The sequence below is a fragment of the Apis cerana genome, linkage group LG16, assembly GCF_029169275.1.
Source record: "Apis cerana isolate GH-2021 linkage group LG16, AcerK_1.0, whole genome shotgun sequence".
Taxonomy (NCBI): domain Eukaryota; kingdom Metazoa; phylum Arthropoda; class Insecta; order Hymenoptera; family Apidae; genus Apis; species Apis cerana.
In genome coordinates, this window is record NC_083867.1 from 2,249,449 (window position 1) to 2,270,138 (window position 20,690).

The following is a 20,690-nucleotide window of genomic DNA, read 5'->3' on the forward strand; positions in this document are numbered from 1 at the left end:
TTTAATAATTAAACGATGACCATAGTTCGCAACACATTACGATGATTTTTTTTTTAAAAATATTTACCGATTATTTTTCAAATAATTTATTTCAATAACATTGAACCCAAGATCCAAATCTAATAGATCGATCTTCGAGTAACCGTTAAAACCTCGTCAGAAAACGCTTAAACGGTCAAGGGTTCGCGGCAAAACGGCGTATAAAATGGATGAAATTATAGTGAACATCTGTGCATCCGTATTTTCCAGGTTACTCACAAAGTGACGAGTCAGGTGATGGTCCTGAAGATGAACCAGCTGCCCGCGAACAGACCGAACATGTTGAAAGAGGTCCAGCTGATGAACAAGCTCAGCCATCCAAACATACTCAGGTGAGTCCGAATCCGGTCCACTTTTGCACAGAGAGAAACTCGACTGACGAGCAAATTATATCTCTCTTGTACACGTGCCGAATTTTCTCTGTCGTTTCTCGAAAGAAGAAGAAACCGGAAATACGGAGAAATTATAGGTATACGCGTTCTTGCAATGATTATATTTGAATACCAGGACTACCATGTTTTCATTTGAAATTTCAAGGGGTATTTTTATACTCGTGGAAAAAGAGGTTTCGATATTTAATCGGATATTTTGGTATTTCATTATTGGAGAATTGTTAAAATCAAAAGTTGAACTATTGAAAGATTTTTCGAGTAATCGTTTGGCTATCCCATGTTTGGATTAAAATTATAATTACTATTATTTTTCGTTAGATGTAACTAAATATCTTTGTAAGTTTTTGAGATTCCTTTTTCACCGGCGAGGAACATTATTCGAGAGAATCGAGACAATAAGAAAATCAGATATAAATATTGATTACAATTATTGTTCCTCAAACAAAAATGCAAACAAAAAAAAATACTTATAATATTAAATTAAGATAGAAGAATGAGATTATAAAAATTTAATATATTTTTCTTTAATAAAAATCAACACATTTCGAATAATTTCATTATCATCCAATCGATACATCGCAATCCACTTCGCTTTCTTCTCTTCTCTCCATAACGATACACTCCTCAACCACGATATTATCGACGTTCATCGATAATTTGACCATTTATTATTTCTTCGATTCAGATGCAATCTCGATACTTTCATTCCTCCGATACACACACACATATGTACGCTCTCTGCACGAAATATAATATTCTGCTTTTTTATTTAAACATTCTCTAGAGAGAGAGAGAGAGAGAGAGAGAGAATGGGCCATTGAACACGGGGGAAGTGACGCGAGTCGTTCTTTGCTGGAGTTTTAAATTAAAACTGGACCACTTGAGTTGTCGCAGGATATAGAAATAGAAACTAGCTCGATTGGAATAAAAAAAAAGAAAGAAATTTCAGCAGTCAATATTTGTTGCCTCTCGAACCAATCGAGCCACCAATTTTTTTTTTTTTGGCTTCGATTTTAATTCGTCGACTCGAATAGATATCGAGAATATGAATGGATCGAGAAGAAATGTTCTTTGGTATCGTGCTTGTTTCAGTAAATAATTGGATAGGATATTTTAAAATAAATAATTTCAAACATCTCGTATATCGTCATCGTTTATTTCGTTTTATAAAGGTAATATTTTTGTATGCATTTTGTGTATATTTATTTTTCAACGCGTTTTAGTTTTACATTGCACATTGGTAATTTATAAATCCAAACGAAATACTATTTTTTCCTTTTTCTTTTTTCTGTATTCCAAATTACAAATTATAATTATACAACGATTATTTGTACGATACGATCAACTTCGAGTGCTTGTCACTTAATAAATAAGCCTCGATCGATATTTTACTTTAGTGTACTATTTTTCTGTTTGTTTCGACAAGTTCTATTCTTCGTGATAAAAGAAAAAAAATATCGTATTTACATCATATTTACAAAGATACATCTATATTTCATCGCGTATCGTAATAATTTTAATTTCGAGAGACATACCGACGGTAGGTATTATCATTTTGTCGCGCGAATCCACGATGTAATATCATATACGTATTACATTCGGAGAGGGCAATTTTCGCACAAGGTAAAGTGCAAAGTAACGTCGATTCTGCAACGTCCAAAAAAGAGTTTCGCGGTTTACGAGTTGTGACATAATGGCGGCCTGCAGCCGCTCCGCAGCCTGACTAGACGCGGCTCATCCGCGGCGACAACGCATTCCAACGATATAAACGGCTTGGCCCAGATCCGTTTGTGTGTGTTTATCCCGCGAGAGGATCTTATTTCTGGCATTTCTCTCCGTCGAAGGCTGCGGAAACCGCGAAGTATCCGTGGAGACCGTCTCTGTCTCCAGACGGAGGAGAAGGTGAGAGAAAGAGAGAGAGAGAGAGAGAACGATACAATAATATGAAACGTAGATTGGTATTGGTGATACGTGTAACGTGAAGTTCGTTAGAAAGCGATATTATATTTATATATTTTGGAAGAGTGTAGAGTCGATTTATAATCGGATAGTACATGAGATTTCATTGTAAATTTTTAATAATTGCAAAATTTCAACAATTTTTTAATTCGATAGAAATAATTTTTAATAAGATACTAGAAATACCGCTTGTTCGGTTTAACCTAATCTAACCTTAAAAATTTATTTAATTATTTCTTTTTCGAAATATTCGATTGACTTGATGTGAATTAACATCATCGATGTTTGACGCTATTTAAAAGAGAGGATTCGATATGTCTACTTGAAAAATTCATTTATGATGAGTATACTTGACTCCATTATTAGTTTTTGGAGCAAGGTTGAGATTTATTACTGAAATTCATCTGCTATGAAATTAATCGATGTTTTAAATATTTGGCGCCAATTACTTGGAGCATGCTCGTGAATAATTGCAGTTTGCCCGAGCCCGATTCGATATTTCGAACGTATTGACAAATTAAATATTATAAAATAGTCTTCTAAATTTATTTATTTATTTTTTACGAAGAATGATTGTTGTCGTGATTACAGAGATTAATATAATATTTCTCGTTTCTTTCTTTCCTTTTTATTATTGTTACAAGTTCAACCGTAAGCCATAGTCATTTGCTGATAAATGTATTTTGCAAATAAAGGTGTAGCAACCTTTGATTAATTCAAGGTCAAAAAAAACAAAAATAACACTCACTTTGCATTCTTTCGATTCTAATCGTGAAAAATATTTTAAAAATCTTTTCCATTCTATTGTCAAGATACAATACCTTTGGTTAATTCAAGATCAATAAAAATTCAAAAAGCATATAATTTATCATGTTAATTTAATAAAAATATACTAATTATAATAACAGAAATATTCTTACAATAAATGAAAAATATTTAAATATTTAAAGATAAAAAACGTAATAATAATTTATCGCACTAAAATTGTAAATTATAATAAAGAAACCTGAAGAAAGAAATTTCCCGTTTCAAATTATTGTTTATAACGTATATACAAGATTTGTACGCTATCGATATCGAGAAATATCACGAAAGAACGATAATATTTATCGTTCGCAGTTATAAGAATTTCGCCTATCTTATCGGAACGTTTAGAACGTATCAACGTTTATCTCTAGTAGTTTCGCCGAAGAACGCGGGTACCAGTGTTTTTCTCGAACATAATCGATAACAGTGCGAGGAGTCGAGCCAATGAAAAATCACACCGGTCTCGACTCGCAACGCGATTTGCGGGCGTGCGTGCGAATCGAATCGTGTCGATAGTCGCGATACTCCTATCGAGGATATCGCGATAAAAATAAATCGACTGGTAATTCATCGCTGCCGCTGATTCGATTGTTTGGCTGTAGCGATAAACAGTTGATATACACTGCGATCGAGAGTTTAGAATCGTTGATGCATTACGAAATTCAAATATAATATTTGAAAAATAGTTGGGTTAATTTAATTTCCAGGGTAGATAGGTTAGATGATTGAAAAATATAACGGTGAATTTTTTCGAAATTTCTCCCGAATTGGAAGGATTGAAATATAGTTTTTAATTAGAATTGGAATTATAAAATTGAAATAGGACTTTCAGGAGGAAAAGATAGAATTGAGATAAATTTTTGGTTAATAAGGTAGGTCGCGACGATATCGAGCGAACTTTTTTTTGTAATTTTGCAATGATATGTAACGGCGCGAAATTCAAAGTTGGAAAAAAGGAATCGAAATTAATTAGACGATTCGTTAGACGTGTTTAATTAATTCGTTCGCGTAGTGAAATTTAATCGACACGTTACACGTGTCTATCGCACCTCGTTCGCCGATAGAATGTAGACTTGCATGAAACGGGTCGAATTTTTTTTCGTCAAGAACAAGTTCTTATGCATGAAACACTTTGTAATTTATTTTCATTGCGATTTAATCGAGCTGCTGATTAGAAATCTGCTATCTTCATCGAGATATATTTCGTACATATTTTCGATAAGAATCGTAAATTCCTCGTTGTTGTTTCGCAAATAATACGATTATAAATTACAGGGATCGATAATTTTAAAGTTTAATTTCAGACTTCCTAATTTCAGATACTCGATGGATGAATCGAGTTCCTAATTGCTTTATTTATTTATACGCATTAATATTTCAACGATGTAATATTATAATATAATATTATAACGATTCGATCCGATCGACCCGTCCGACTTAAAGAGTTATCTAATCTCTGGCAAGAATCAGTCGAGTCGAACGTGATAAGCCTTCCTTTCCAGCGCAGATTCTATCCGCGCTTCCCTTCGAAATCTGATCCGGAAAGCGATTATTCACGATGACACATTTATGCTTATCAAAAGTGTACATACAACTCCTTAATTATCGCAATTAATGAGATCATTCCTTAATAAAATTCTGATAAAACGTTTATCATTCGAAGAATATATTCCAATTTCTATTGGAAAAATTTACCCAAGCAAAATTATATTGGATATATCTTCGATTCACCGTAATTAATTCAACGATAATTTATAAAATCCAAGAGTCGTACGTGAACGCAACGTGTGATCGATCGAGTATTTCACTCCAATTAAAGCAAAGAATTTCAGATCGGGTGATAACACGTTTTCACTGGCATTAAAAAAAGAAAGAGAAAATTGCCATTTGAATATTCAATCGAACAACAAGATCCTCGAATGAAAATTCTCTCTCATTGGTCCCAATCGAGGCTAATTGGAGGCAGGTCACGAAAATCTCTCGCGTCTTTCGGCGCCGTTCGAGTTTTCCGGTTCCGTGGCCCGAATCGTGGCCAGGCCGCTTAACCGACGAGGCTTTGGAAGCTTGTCTGGCGTTAATAGAGTGCGCTGTGGCGAATCGATACGGGCTCTCTCTCTCTCTCTCTCTCTCCGTAATCGTCTTACGTGCTCTCTCGCGCACGTGAAAAGGCCACTTTGCGACGATGTTGCGGATATGGACGCGGAAATATGCGATTTATTGTTATTAAAAGCGAGATGTGTATCGAAGATGTTTGCAACGCGATCGGCTCGGCAGTTTGGAAATGATTTACGTCATTGTTATTATTCACAGTGGAAAAATATTTTCCACGGATAATTATTAATCCATCGTATATTGATGTTGTCGCATATTTTGCGAATGGGCGATTTGTTTTCGACGATTGTATCGATATGATCGTTTTTGGGGGGAGTTTATTATCGATTTCGCTCCTCTCCATTTTACAAATTGTATTGGCAGACGAGTCAAACAAACTGGCGTCGAGGTATGGCGTTAGATAGCCGATGTTAATGAGTTTAACAAAGGGTGCAAGTATTCCAGTTTGTTAAACGAACTTGTTATTGAATTCGTATATTTTTCTGTCTATTATTGATTGATACAAACTATTGATTGGTGATCTTTTGTTGTTTCTAAAAGGAAAAGGAATGAAAATTGAGGTAGGAAGAAATTTTTACGTACAGAGAGCGTTGATGTATTACGAAGGGCCAGTTTCAAAGATTGAAACAAATAAAAAAAATGTATACAATAATAAATGTTTATTATTATGAGTGAAGTAAATCTTCTTCATCCAACACAGAAATATAGAGTATGATAAATTGTTTACAATTTAAAAAATGAATTTTAAATTCCACCATTTTCAGAATTTTCACCACGAAAACCAGTGTTATTTACCTACCATCCTAATTGTACACAACCTTGTACACTCCAGTTAAATCTAAAACGATATTTTCGTTCGAGTTACAATAAAAATTAACAACACTTATTCGTATTCATCCTTTCATGCACATCTGGATCGTAGACCTTCGTCCTGAGTTATCCTCGACACGAAGGTCGCCTATCTTTATAGGGAAAGATGAGTAACGAGCGAAACGACTTCGCGCTTCGTGCGCGGATTGATAAAGAGAATCACGATGTGGTTGGCAATTAAACCTTGTTGGAAAAATATTCACCTCGCCTTCTCCATCTTTGGTTCCTTGACCTTTAAAATTAAAAAGAAAGGAGAGAAACATCGTACACGATACCTGAAAAATTCAAATATACTCTTATTTATTTATTGTATATTCAATCACAGGTTTCCAAAATCTACAATATTTATAATGTAAAGTTAATCATAGAGAAAATGTAAGAAATTAGAGTATTACCAAAGAAAGAAATATTTTAAAGAATGGTCAATAATAATAATAGGAAAAGAAATGAATATAAATTAATATCGAAACTATCTACTTATTGTATTAGATATTAGAAATAACAAAATTAATTCATAATGAAAATAATTGACACATGCAATTCTTCAGATACATATAAAAAAAAATAGGAAAAAAGAGAGAATAATTCGAAAACCAAAATTACAATAAAATATTTAGCTGGGACATGTAGAAAGATTCGAGTTGCGGTTAGAATGGAAGAAGATAATTTCTTGGAACGTAGAGGATTTCTTTCAAGGGAGTCGAGCTCTTTCCTCGATTACGTGCTATTTCGGTAATGAGAACTCGAGGATAGAGAAGAAAATGGGATAGAGAAAAAGAGTCTCGCAACTAACCAATCTCATGTAGGATGATTACAATAATAGCAACAACGTTGCTAATTATGCACTGAGAAAAATTTTCGCAGTGCTTGCTTTTTTTCTAAGACTCATTTTCGTCGTGTAGGTTTGCTTGATGGCTTTTGTGGTATATGATTAACTTGTTCTAATGATTGGGAGCTTACTAGCAAGAATAATCTCTCCAAAAAGTGATTTGTTTAAAGATATATTTCAAGGTATATTCAATTATCAATAACGATAGAATAGTAATAATTAAAATTAATAGTTGAATGAGTGATATAAGTTTGAAATTTCTTATTTAAGCTTCATATTGTATTGATTTCTTTGAAGGAAAAATAAATCAAATCTGATTCTAAATCCTTACAAAGCTCTTAAAAAGTTAAATAACATATATCTATATTATTTGGTTTCTAAAAATTAAATATTGACTATATATTTTAATTTTAATTATTTAAAAATTAAAAAAAAGTAAATTAGTTTAGTTTTTGATTCATATATTAAAAAGCAAAAAGAAAATTTAGATAACGTATTTCAATTAAGAATTATAGATTTTAAATATATAATTAAGAATTTAATGACTTAATTGATGCCAATTAAATAACGAACAATAATAAATTTATTCCGTCTGTTTCAGGTTTATGGGGGTTTGCGTCCACGAGGGACAACTGCATGCCCTCACGGAATATATAAACGGTGGCAGTTTAGAGCAATTGATCATGTCTAGGCACACGTCTTTACCCCATCTAATCAGAATGAATCTAGCAAAAGACGTAGCACGTGGCATGACCTATCTTCACAGTCGTGGACTCTTCCATCGAGATCTCACGTCTAAGAACGTTTTGATCAAGAAGGACGAGAACACTTTTGAAATGACCGCCGTGGTTGGAGATTTTGGATTGGCTGCAAAAATTCCAGATCCAAGCTCTGGATATAGATTGAGCACAGTAGGCAGTCCGTATTGGATGTCGCCTGAATGCTTGAAGGGTCAATGGTACGATCATAGATCAGACGTTTTCTCGTTCGGTATAGTAGTTTGTGAGCTTATCGGCCGTGTGCCTGCCGATCCGGATGTTCTACCACGGTCGGATAATTTTGGCCTCGATTACCTAGCCGTGGCAGAGATCTGTGCAGCAGCTGATCCGCCGCCAGCCTTCCTGCAGCTCGCCTTCAATTGTTGCACTGTGAGTAAAATGGAATTTATTCTTTGTTCAAATTTATATATATATAATATTGAGAATTTTATTTAAATAATTAATTTTAATAATAATAAGTAAATCGTTTATACAATATATATATATTTATTTATATAAGATATTACTTTATATTCATGGAATATCATTGGAAAATTAATTTTAGTTATATATGATTATATACATTAAAAGTTACGCAAGTTTAAATTATTATACAAGAAATATATTTATTAAGTTATAAACAGTTGAAGTTATTTATCACGAGAATCATCGATTTCCAGATATTTTATAATTAAAATTGCGAAATATTTTCTGATATCGTTTATCAATACAAAATTATATTATTACGTTAGCATTATCGATTATCGATGACCTACGTGGCGCTGCAATCACTTTCGATCTGAAATATCGATTATTATAATCTTTGTCTTGTTCAATTTTTTTCTAAAAATTTTATTCAACTAATTTTTTATTATAACAAATATTTTTATTTTTGTTGAATAAATGTGTAATTTAAAAAAAATATTGATGTAATGATATATTTTTTAATATTTAATATTTAGAAATTCAAAAATATCATGAAAATTGCAATATGCATTACAATGGCTGTTACAATAAATGTTTATATTTTATGTCATGCATATCGTACATTTTATTTAATTAATTAATTTAACAAATGTAATAAACAAACTAAGGATAGATCACACACGCGATCTGCGAGAGATTAAATCACATAATACTGGTTTAACGCAAAATGTGTCATATTACAATTAAATGAATTAAATATTCATTTTGATATAAATTTTTATGTTCTTTTTTTATTTCTATAATTATCTATATACATAAAAGAATTCCATGAATATATTAATATTTTGTAATAAGAATTCATCATGTGATATTTCATTTAATTAAAGTCAATAAAAGTTCATATAATGAAATTTCGTAAAACATTTTTTCTAAAATACATAATAACATATTAATACAGAAATAATTTTGGAAAATAATTAGCTAATACTTAACTAATTAATTTTTTACTAAATATATTTATTGTAATAAAATATATTTCCAATTTTATTACGTTATAACGATATTTAAATAACTATAATAATAATAATTAATTCAGATAATAGGAACTCAATTAAATATTAAATAAAATAAAATTCATTTTTATAAATTTAACTCTACTCTTTAATTCTTAAATATTCGGATAATCGAAATTTCTTGAATGATGACATTCCATTCATTTCTTGTATATAACTGAAATATGTTAGTTCGTATATTCGACAATATTATTTTTACAAAACATTTTATAATATTAACTTCTTACTTCGAGATATATGTGGTATATTCTTGGCCACAAAACATTGCCTTACATTGCTTTCAGTATGAACCAAAATCAAGACCGACCTTCCCAGAAATTACCTCCAGCCTAGAGACTATGATCACCAATTACGAGGAATCTAAAAACAACATAGGCAAGCGTCAATCCGTGGATCCCAGTCTCATGTCCAGCATGGACGAGATTACGAGAGAAGGACGTTCAACTAAACGTAAAACCGCTCGTCTTCGGAGCCAATCAGCCGATGCGAGAGGTTGCGACAATGCGACACCTTCCGACAAAGCGAGATGTCACTCTGCAAGGAGGGTAGCGGAGTTGGCAAGCAGAAGGGATCCACATTACAGACCTATGACGGCGAATCCGTTCCATGCGTTGGGCGGTGTGAAGAAAATTCTTGGTGACTTGTTCTCTAGTTGTCTGGAACTTCCATCTCTGGAAGATGTCAGGCCAAGCGTCACCGATGCTATCGCCAAATTCAAACCTGCGCAGAACGACAGTATCGCGAAGATCTTGGACAGAAAGAAACCTAATTCGGAACCTAGTAGTCCTACTGCCAGGAAAAAATGGGAAAGAAAGGTATCGATATATTCCATTTAATTCTGTTCCTTATTTCAGGATCCTTTTTTTTTTTTTTTTTTTACGTTTAATTGTGATTTAAATATTAAAAGTCAGTATATATAATATATTCTATAGTAAGTCATAATTTGTCTTAAAGAAAAATGGATTTGTGTGAAGAGTTGGAGCAATAGCAAAATTCAATGATGGAAGAAGCAATTTTTAAAATCTGCAAAAGGACATAAGTCAAACAATAACTGCAATCAATTATTCTGAAAAAATGGTATTTGGCCAATTTATTTATGATTTAAGATATTAAGACAGTAAAGAGGTTAGAATTTAAGATTTAGGATCTTTTAAACTAGCTTACTTTTTGATCACAATTAATCAAAAACAAATTCTAAATTTTAAAAAGATTTAAAATATGCTATTTAAAATAATATTATGGTTTCTAAATGCAAATTTAATTATTCATAAGAAATAACTAATCTAGATCATTCATTAGGCTTACTATTGTTATCTTTTTTTAGCTATTATTTAGTCACAATGAGTTAAAGAGAAATCTTAAGTTCTAAATCTTAATAAGCAGTTTGCAACAGATCTGAAAAAGATCTTAAATCCTAAGTTTAAAGTCCTGATATTGTTTTTGATCCTAATTCCAATTCTAAGTCCTAGAACATAAATTGTAAGGAGTTGGTCAACTGCGATCTTTTCAGACTAAAAACTTAAGCCAATAAGAAAGCTACCATATTCTCAGTTTTTGGGTCCACATGATTGCAGTTGTTTGATGAAAAAAAAGGTTAGTTAATCATGAAGACAATTCAAAAATTTCAAACTTTCACGAGTAACTTTGAAAATATAAGATCAATAAGAAACAAACAATGCATTCTTTTGAAGATTTGAAAAACTTCTTCTCTCATTTTCCTTTTCTTCGCAACTTAAGACTTACAACTTGACGTAATTTACAACTATGATCTTTACTTTAATTAAAATAATAAAATTAATCTTGATTTACAAATTAATAATTAGACGTGTCTAGTTACTAATTAAACTAAAAATTCGTGTAAAAAACATTTTGATACGTCTAATCACTAAATCTAAAACGATTTTTCAGGTGGCCACGAAGGTAGGCGCAGCCAGCTTGTTCATGCATCCGCTTTTCCGAGACGGATGGGAGCCAAGAAGGCGCGGCAGCTGCGAATCAGGTTTCTGGAGTTGCGTAGGTGAAGATCTCAGCCCAGAGCCACCAAATCGTCGTCATACCTCGACTCTAAGCAGTTCTGCTGCGAGCAGTCTTTTCTTATTAGATGATCATCGAACCAGTTCTATTTACACCGACTCCTCCGAGGACATAGCCAGCCTAGGTGGTGGTGATTCCTGTTGGGAGGACAGATTAAGCGGCATAGGGTCTTCCAGTAAAACAATCTCCAAGATAGTCGAATATTTTGAGAAAAAACAAGCTGGTAGCTTGCGTTTAACCGATTACGATGCCGGCTCCAGCAGATTAACCTTGCTTAAGGCCAGCTTGGAGGGTCCTGTACCACTGTGCAACATCTCAGCTGCGCAGAGATTGGTCGTTTGCGAGGGTGCTGTGCGCAGCAAACTATCCTTGTTTGACAAAAAGTGATACGCGTCACTTGCACGTCGTAGAATTCGTTCCTTAGGGTTTCTTGGTTCTCTCTGCCGATATCTGTGGACCGTGTGAAACACAGGTGTCTATAAAGAAGAAGCGCTTCGACGATTGTGAAATTCTTGAAGAGTGGCGGCTCATATCGATGCGACGAAAATATTGGAGAAAAGTAACGATCAGGGGAGGAAGTAAGGTCTAACGATCGGGTCGCACGCGAAAGAAAAATTAGGGGAATCGAAGTTGAATCGATTATATTTTCATTGGACTTTGAAATGGTTTAAAGGGGTTTGAACAGGGTCAGTATTAACTACTTAAATTCGAGTTATCCGGTTTTTCAAATCCAATGGAAATACAATCAATTATTGAAGTTCAGCGGACGCTTCTCTAAAAAAATCTAGTAACCCGACTGTGATCTTTTTTGATAATCTACATACATTATTGATGTCCTTACACGACTATTGTTTGAAGCTGTCGGCGCGAGTTCCTCTTTTCGCGTGCGACCATCGTTTTTCTCGCTAGTGCACTTTTAAAAAATATCTTTGTATACTCGATAGCCGATCAATTTTAAAAAATGATTCTTTCACTTTTAGATGTCAATAGTTCTTTGCACGAAAATGGAAACGTTTCTTGCGTTTTTGTAACTCAAAATACTTGAGAATTTTAAAACTATCATATTTTTCCCTATAGGACGTACTATTTAGAAAAGAGAAAGAAGAGGTGAAACGAAAAAAAGTTTTAGAGCGATCGAGAAGAAAGCAATACACGTTTCATTTTTGAGACTGCGGCATTCGATTGCCAGTAAAAATCGCTGCTCATGTTTCTTACCTTTTTGCAGTGCCTCGCAGTTCCTAGTTAGCCACCTCCGTCCTTATCCACGTCAACCGACTTTTTATCGATTACTAAATGACGATCGTAGAAAATCGAAATATGAATTTTTCATTATGCTCGAAAAAAGAAATTTTTTTTTGATTTTACATCGTGAAGAAATTTTACATTGTAATCGATTCCTAACAGTCTCCTCCTACTTGGTTTATACCGCGTTACTTTTCGAAGACGCCGATATTCGAAGTTGACATTGTTCAGCCGCGTTGCTCTTGCATCTAAGAACGAGAATGTTGAGGTAAACATGGAAAACTATGGCGATATGCAATAAAAGGCGGTACATTTTAAAAAATTTTTTTTTTAAAGTAGAAAGGAAAAAGAAACGTTTAATTTAAAAAAAAATTTTAAATTAGAGACGAGTTGAAACTTAATTTTTAAATTCGTGAAGATTGAATTTGAATCTTCTGAAATATTTCAAAATATTTTTTTTTTTTTAAATTAAAATTTTAATTTCTGAATCTTGATTTCTGAAATTTTTTGAACTTGTAAAAAATTATTTTTATTTTTTACTTTTTATTTTTTAATTTCTTTCTTTTTTTTTTTTTATTTGTAAGTTATTGTAATGATAAAATCGATGAAATTGTATTAATTAAAACAAATATGAAGTTTAAATTCTTTTAACTTTTAAAAAATTTTGAAATTTTGTGTATCCATTTCCTACGTAACATTGTTTTATATCGTGGCTATAAAAAGTACGTACATTTATTTTCCAATTAAATCTTTTTATCAGATTTCATATTTCATCTTCGTAATATTAAATTTTTGCGATTAATAAAATACTATACTTATAAATGAAATTTAAATAAAATAAATATAATAAATTTTATAGTAAATATAATAAAATGTGCAAATACTTTTTATAGCCATTTTATAAAAATAAAATGGTTGATGATTTATGTGATTTATGTTTTATGTTTTTTGTGCCGTCTTTTCTTTGTACAATATCGCGTAAGTTATTAAGTTAGAAAGAATTCATCAGGGCCTATATTGTGCTTATACAAGTTTTTAATTAATTACACTTTCGATCGAGCGAAAGATTCTTCCCCAACGCGCAGCTAATAGTTGCGTATCATAGATTTATTAAGAATACAAAACAAGACACATAATATATTTTGTTGAAAAAGATACACCGTGTCCTGAATATTTTTGTTGATAAAGAAAAAAGAAAAAGATGAATCGGAACGGTGGTCTACACACACGCGCACGCGATGCGCGCGTACACTACATTATACACGTACATACATACACACATATATGGAGAGAGAGAGAGAGAGAGAGAGAGCGTGCAAAAAGAGAGCGAGCGCGATAAAAAGAGAAAAAAAAGAGCAGATGAAACTGATCTAGTCAGTGTATTATCGTGGCGGCCTTATCTTTTGTATGTCGTAGCGTTAATAACTTAAGTGTTCCAAAAAAAAAAATGGATAAAGCGTTGAATAATAGAACAAAAGTGAATACTTCATAACTTCTGTTTGAAAAATTTATATACAGTTAGCCACAAAGATCTTAAAATTAATTTCAGATGTACAACGATAACAAATTTCATCTCAAATGAAATTTAGTTAATAAGTTGTGTTATTAAAAATAATAATTTTTATTTTATTTTATTGAAACTTTGTGATTTACATACAAAACATTGAAAAAGATCAATTCCTAAGTTTTTAGTATTTTTTTTTTATTTTTTAAATTTAATTATTATTGGACGAAAACAAAATTAAATATATGAAATATTCATTCACGTTTCTTTTATTAAAATTGAATTAAATTTAATGATGATAATGATTTTCTTTCGTATAAAGTTTTTTGTGACTGACTGTAATTACAATCATTAATAAAACGCGAAACGAACGAGCGAACCATTGGAAATATTGTTTCATTGATTATTTGTCGGGGAAGACAATTGAATGAGTGAATAAGTGAATAAGAATGGTTGAACATTTAGTTAGCGTAAGAAATCATGCGTGCATATCTCTTGTCCGCCTCCTCGAATTTATAACTCTATTGATGAAATATTTAATTGTGTAATTGAAATTTGTAGATTCAGAGCTTAGCAAGGCAGAGAAATGAATTCAAAGTGGCATGCAAGGAATATTTTGCCTTTCTTGGTTAAAATTTTCTATTTTTTGAATTTCTGAAAGTTCATTTACTTTGGAATATATTGAAATTCTATGCTGCCTTTCTATCTATATACAAAATTTTCTTCAATATTAAAATTGTAATATTGGAATTTAAACCAATAGCTATTCAATTCAATTTTAAAGAAATACATTAGAAGTTAAGGTTAAGAAGTTTTACGAGGTTAGAAATTCTATTACTAGTAGGTATCTAAAAACAGATCAAAGATTTATTTTTCCTAACGGTAACATATCACAAAGGAAATAAGGAAAAGTTTTTTGCATATATTACAATTTGAATTATTAAATAGAATATTTTAATTAAAGAAAGCAATATTCTCTTTTACGCAGATACGGTATCCTTATAAAATTTTCAATAAGTGTCAAATATGTTTTCTATATTTTGAATTCTTTTTTCTTCGTCGTCATAAATTATCTTCGATTCTATTGAAATTTGTTTTTTTTAAAAGAACTGTGTGCGAGTATCGAAGAACGTTGGGATTCATTTGGATAGCTATTTCGCGTATCGACCGCGAAAAAAATCGTTTCGTCGCCCTAGTTGCGGGACGAGTCGAACCAAATTTCTATTAGGATAATAATAATAATAGGCAACTATACCTTTTTACTTGTCAGAGTTCGTTCACGGGTTCTATTTGATAAGACTGCGTGTTTGTTAAATATGTATGTAAGTAGTAAGTTCTCGATAAGTTCGCAGTCCCTTCTTCTTTGCCTAACGGAGTGCACTGTCAAAGCCAAGATGATTTTTTTTTTTTCGTTTCTCTGTCGAGTCGATACGAAAATAACGTAAATACACGTTACATTGCATGATAATGCTTTTCATTTTCATGGGCCGTTCTCTTTAATTAAAATATTTTATCTATCGTATAATTATTATTTTTTTGTTTTTCAATTATAATAATATAATATTTATATTGTGCATAATATAGATGTTATATTACGATATATAAGATATATTGAAATTGATTTGATTTCAACTTTTAACTTTTATTATGTAATTTTATCTTAGAAATTTGTATCTTCTGTAATTACAATGAAATGAATGATGGTTTCGTTGGAGAAACTAACAATTTTATAGCTAATTTTGAAAAGAATATTTTTAAGTCATAATAAAAAATTGTCAAAAATTTCTTCTTCACGAATATATATATATATATATATATATTCATTAATAGCAATCTATATGCTTTTTTTAAATTTATTTTTTCTAATAAAGATTTATCGAAGAAAATGATACAAATTTCGATTTCCGATTTATCTTTCAAAATGGTAGATAAAAAATTTTCATTAAGAAGAATAGCGCATGTATCGATCGACGTGCAAATCCTTTTTCAACGTTTTAAGTCTTCCCACTTGTCGAAACAAAATAAATACGTACCTGTTATTTTTGTATCGAATCGATTTTTATAGAACGATGCGTTCAATTTCGACGCGTCAATCGGTACCTGAAGAAATGTAGAAGCAAGGACTGCGAATGGGTTATTTTTTAAAATAGTCGCGGACATATCAGGAGTGGGCATATCCTGAAAATTGGTTGCTCGTGAAAAATGGAGTTTAGAAAAGAAAAAAAAAAAAAAAGAAAAAAAAGAAAGATGTCTGCGTGTGTATGCATACATGAGAGAGAGAGAGAGAGAGAGAGAAACAGGTATAGAGAGAGAGCGAGAGAGAGAGAGATAATATAAAAGTGTGAGAGCAAACGAGTAAAAGTAATATGAATCGGGATTCGTAAAACCGAGAGGCGCATTTTTCTTCTTAAAGATGATTATTTATTTTAAGTAAAAACAGGTATATTATAGATTCACATAGAACTCCACTTAAAAATCATCTCTTCCATACTTTTTTGACTATAGTCCACGTGGACCATACGATCGTGAACGATGTGGTTCACGTAGACAGCTAGCTGTACATATTATTACGAGAGGAAAATTAATAATACTATTTCATCGAAAGTCGTTTCGCAATTTCAAAGAGGGAATAATAATTATCGGGTCATTATATACAAAGTGGGGATTTTTCGCTCTTATGATCGTCTGTTCGACGTATATAAATAAAAACATTGATGGGGGATAAAAATACAGATGACGATGATAATAAAAATTCTAACAACTAAGAATTAATAATAACGAATGTGAAGATAAAAAAACAGATTTCAGCGAAGCTATATATATATATTATATATATATATTATATTATATATATTGTAAAAAAATTCCTATATACAAAAATAAAGTTAAGGCTCCAATTTTTACCAAAATAACAATTTTTAAAGCGTTCTTTGTAAAGCCATTAATTTCACAAAAAAGACCGGTCTATAATAAATCGAGGAAAAATCATAAGATCTAAATCTAGATTCTCATCGACTGCTAGGAATTTTATATCGATAAATGTCAGAAAAGTACGATGAATGAAATAAAATTTTTTGGTCAAATTATATTAAGATTAAATTTATACCAATCTATATCAATCTATACCAATATTTTCTGTATTTATTTTAACTTTTAATCTTATTTTTATTTTATATCTAGGAAACATGTACAAAAAGAACTCAAAGCTGATCAATGTATTAATTATTCATATCATTATTATACTTCATAAGTATAAGTAATATTTTTGTACGAATCTTATTTAACAAAATATAAAGAAAACTTATTGATATTAAATTTTGATATCAGTGTATCATATAGATGCAAAATTTTAGAAAAATTATCTAATAACGTTATAATTCTGAAAATTTCTTTAAATTTAAAACTTACGATTATCGTTCATTATAGACTGGTCTTAACAACTGATCAACATTTGTAAATAACAAAAAAAAATCAATAACAAATTGGAAATTTGTTCTGAATGAAAAAATTATTCCCAACGATAATTCCACAATTTAAAAACATAAGTTTCCAGTTATTCGTTGCAACGATTTTTTTTTTCGTGAAAAACGAGGCCTTCTCAAGTCTTCAGTAATAAAATGAATGTATCTAGGATTCTAGAATCCTGGTAAACGTAACGATTAATCAATGTCTACAAACGACGAAAGAAGTCAATAAGAAAACTTTCAACAACAGTTCCACAAATTCCGTTCCACGAATTCTCAAAAATATAAACTTCCATTTCTCTTCAACGTTTCCTCTCCATAGGAAAATGAGGCCTTTTCAAATCTTCTTCAGGAATCAAAGGTATATATCTAGTTCTAGGATCTTTGTTCTTCTCATACGCATAAGGGAAGACCATACTTCTTCTCGTCAAATTTCCAACTTTGCTATTTCTTGTATTTTTAGGCCTAGGAATCTTCTGAATATGAGAATACGTTGAATGCGAGGAAGTACTCGAAGAACTAGTTTCCGAGATGTCATTCGAGCTCGTTGACGATAATTCCTTCACTTCTGGATCAGTCAGAGGTATATATTTCCTTTCGTCTTTAGTGACAGCCTCAGAATTATTTCTAAACTCCTTTATAGTTGCAGCTTCCATTTGATTAAATTCAATCTGTTTGTCAGTGACTACATGGGTCGAACTAATCTCGTTAGAAACGTTATTCAAAGATTCACTAATCTGAATTTCATTTTTGATAGTAATAGGTACCCAATCGTCCACCTTTGATCTCAAACTACTGTTTTCTGTCTGTGTGGACCAGTTATACCTCTCGTGTTCCCAATTCAGAGATCTAGAAACGTTCAAATTCTTCCTAGATGTAGATGGACTGCTCAAGGTGAATGGTTCTATGGGCACCCATTCGTTACTTTCCATAGCAGTACTTGAATTCACATCTTTCTCCGGATAAATTACTTCTACAACTGCAGGTACCACCTGTGTAATATCAGAATGACTCTTAGTTTTCATTTCTTCCTTAAAGACAGTTTCAGTATTTCCATTCGTTTGATTATCTTGATTATGTTTCATTGAAAAATTCTGTTGACCGGTATTCGTAGTCTGCTCAACAGACCCTTTATAATTCTCCGTGGCGATTTCGCCCAAAGGTGGAAAGTATTTGGGCTCCTCGTACCTGGACCCACTCACGAAACTAGGCGTATATTGAGAAATCAAAGGAAGAAGAGTCTGCCTGGCGTATCTTTCAGCCTGTGCCAATATACCAGCCAACCTCTCAGGCAAGAATTGTACGGTAAAGGCTCTAGAAGTTGATAAAGTCTCCTGTTGTATTTGGTCCTGTTTCATTTCATTTCTGGTATTTTGTCTCGCAGAACGTGGCCTCAGAATAGGTTCAGTGATTTCTGGGAATTTCAAAGACCTTCCTGTTTCCTTTTTATCCACTTGCAACACTGGCTCTCGAATCTCTGGAAGAAACTCTGTCGATGGTTCCACGGAGGGATGGGGAGATGAAGTCTTGGTGAAGAAGTTGGAGCTAGAGAACCCTCTGCCTTTTTCAGAATCAGAGTTTTCCAAGGAATTCGAATCACCATCGCTAGATATGTCTATTATGTTCCAAGGACTGTTGCTACGACGATTGCCTAGATCCTCAAAGTTGTTGGAGTTCTCTTTACCTTCGATTATCCGTATATTTTGATCCTTGGTAAAGGGGCCTACACCTTTCGATGAAGATAAAGATGCTGTGGTTCTTTCTTTGGACAATGTTTCTATCGAGTAACTGTCTTTTTGCTCATAATTTTGCTCTTTGGTGAATGGACCTATTCCACCTTGCTTCTCTTGTACTAGACGTTCTAGAGTTGGTGAAGTTGAATTGTCTGATTCACTGGGAACATTGCATTCTCCAGAGAATAAGGGAAGATAGACAGGTTTGCCGGATTCTAAGCTCAAGCCTTTTTTACAGACGGAAAGAGTTTTCCCGAAGCTATCGATTATGGCTAATTTGTCGATGCTCCAGGACACTAAGCCTGAGGAAATCCAACCACTATATGCCGTGTATTTGATCTGTAATGTAAGAAAAATGTAAGATAAGAATATTTCTTTTATATTCGTTTTCAGATTTTGGAATTAATCTCAAAAGTATTTGATTATTATTGAATATTGAATTTGATATATTTCACAAAGTATAAGTTATAATTTTGAAAAAAATATTGAAAACAAAATATGAAATATTTAAAAAATCAATATTAAAGATAATGTTTGTAAAGTTTGCATATCTTTATAATTATATTAAAATTAAAGTCTAATGTTAATTCATTATCAAAAAATATTAAATCTTTACTTTTTAAAACTGTTGATCATTTAAAACAGAATTAGATAAAAAGAAATCTATTATAAGATAATGTATGGAACTGGATTCAGATCAGATTTAAAGAATAAAAAATATATTACATATATATCAGATCATACATTACAATATTACTATTATTTCTTTATATTATTATTATTTTTATAGATAGAAATGTTTGAAAAATTATACAATAAATCATAAGAAACCATAAGCTCAAAAATGTTAGTACAAATCAAAGCTCTGGAGAATTCAATAATGTTTTACATCAAACATTGCCATCTATAGCTTACCTCAATAGCTTCCACATCAGAGATTGCAGGATGCGGAACGACAATCTTCTGAAGCACGGATCCAACCACAAGTTCTTCATCCTTTTTAGTCATCGCAAACGTATCGTTGAAAGATCCATCTCCAACCAAGGTCACTTGCAATTTGCCATAACTCCTGGTAGGTCTTTCGCTGTGACTGTTGTACACCTTCACCTGATATTGGTAAGCACAAAATGGTTCCTCGTCTCTGGTTACCAAATAAAGTTGACCCCTAGCAGGTGACTCGTTGCTGTAATAACCCATGTCGCCGCAGGGTCTGCTATTGCCGTTCGTTCCGCAAGGGAAACATTCGCCTCGAAGAAGACCATCGTACCCGTTGTCGCAAGGAAATGCTGGAAACCGACACTTGGGACTGACGGAATCGGTGAATAATTTATAGGCTCGTCGATGGTTGCACAAAGATCTACCTTCGACTGCGCTTGCTGCAATATGAACGTTGAATTTAGTGGATGATAAGGGTATGTGTTGAAAGTTGGATTAAGAAGAGAACTTAT

General features: G+C 32.1%; 2 protein-coding genes and 1 long non-coding RNA gene across 6 annotated transcripts in view; 1 reads left to right on the forward strand and 2 right to left on the reverse strand.

Moving 5' to 3' along the window:
• Window positions 1-13,183, forward strand: part of LOC108000440 (uncharacterized) — a 50,511-nt gene extending 37,328 nt beyond the window's left edge. Inside the window, exons 3-6 of the mRNA XM_017060752.3 lie at window positions 250-371; window positions 7,610-8,156; window positions 9,550-10,080; window positions 11,174-13,183. Coding sequence (XP_016916241.1) covers window positions 250-371; window positions 7,610-8,156; window positions 9,550-10,080; window positions 11,174-11,686 — 1,713 coding nt within the window. The 3' untranslated portion in view covers window positions 11,687-13,183. The remainder of the gene's footprint in view (window positions 1-249; window positions 372-7,609; window positions 8,157-9,549; window positions 10,081-11,173) is intronic.
• LOC133667476 (uncharacterized) lies at window positions 8,213-9,606 on the reverse strand. The gene is made up of 2 exons (XR_009833026.1): window positions 9,493-9,606; window positions 8,213-9,422 (listed from the first exon to the last, which is right to left on the reverse strand). It is a non-coding gene; the product is annotated as an uncharacterized LOC133667476 (long non-coding RNA).
• Window positions 13,184-16,443: 3,260 nt separating the features above from the next.
• Window positions 16,444-20,690, reverse strand: part of LOC108000457 (uncharacterized) — a 31,163-nt gene continuing 26,916 nt past the window's right edge. For all 4 annotated transcript variants that reach the window (XM_028667876.2, XM_017060797.3, XM_062086375.1 and 1 more), the window contains 2 exons: window positions 20,158-20,618; window positions 16,444-19,581 (listed from right to left, as the gene is read on the reverse strand). In XM_028667876.2, coding sequence (XP_028523677.2) covers window positions 17,812-19,581; window positions 20,158-20,618 — 2,231 coding nt within the window. In that variant the 3' untranslated portion in view covers window positions 16,444-17,811. The remainder of the gene's footprint in view (window positions 19,582-20,157; window positions 20,619-20,690) is intronic.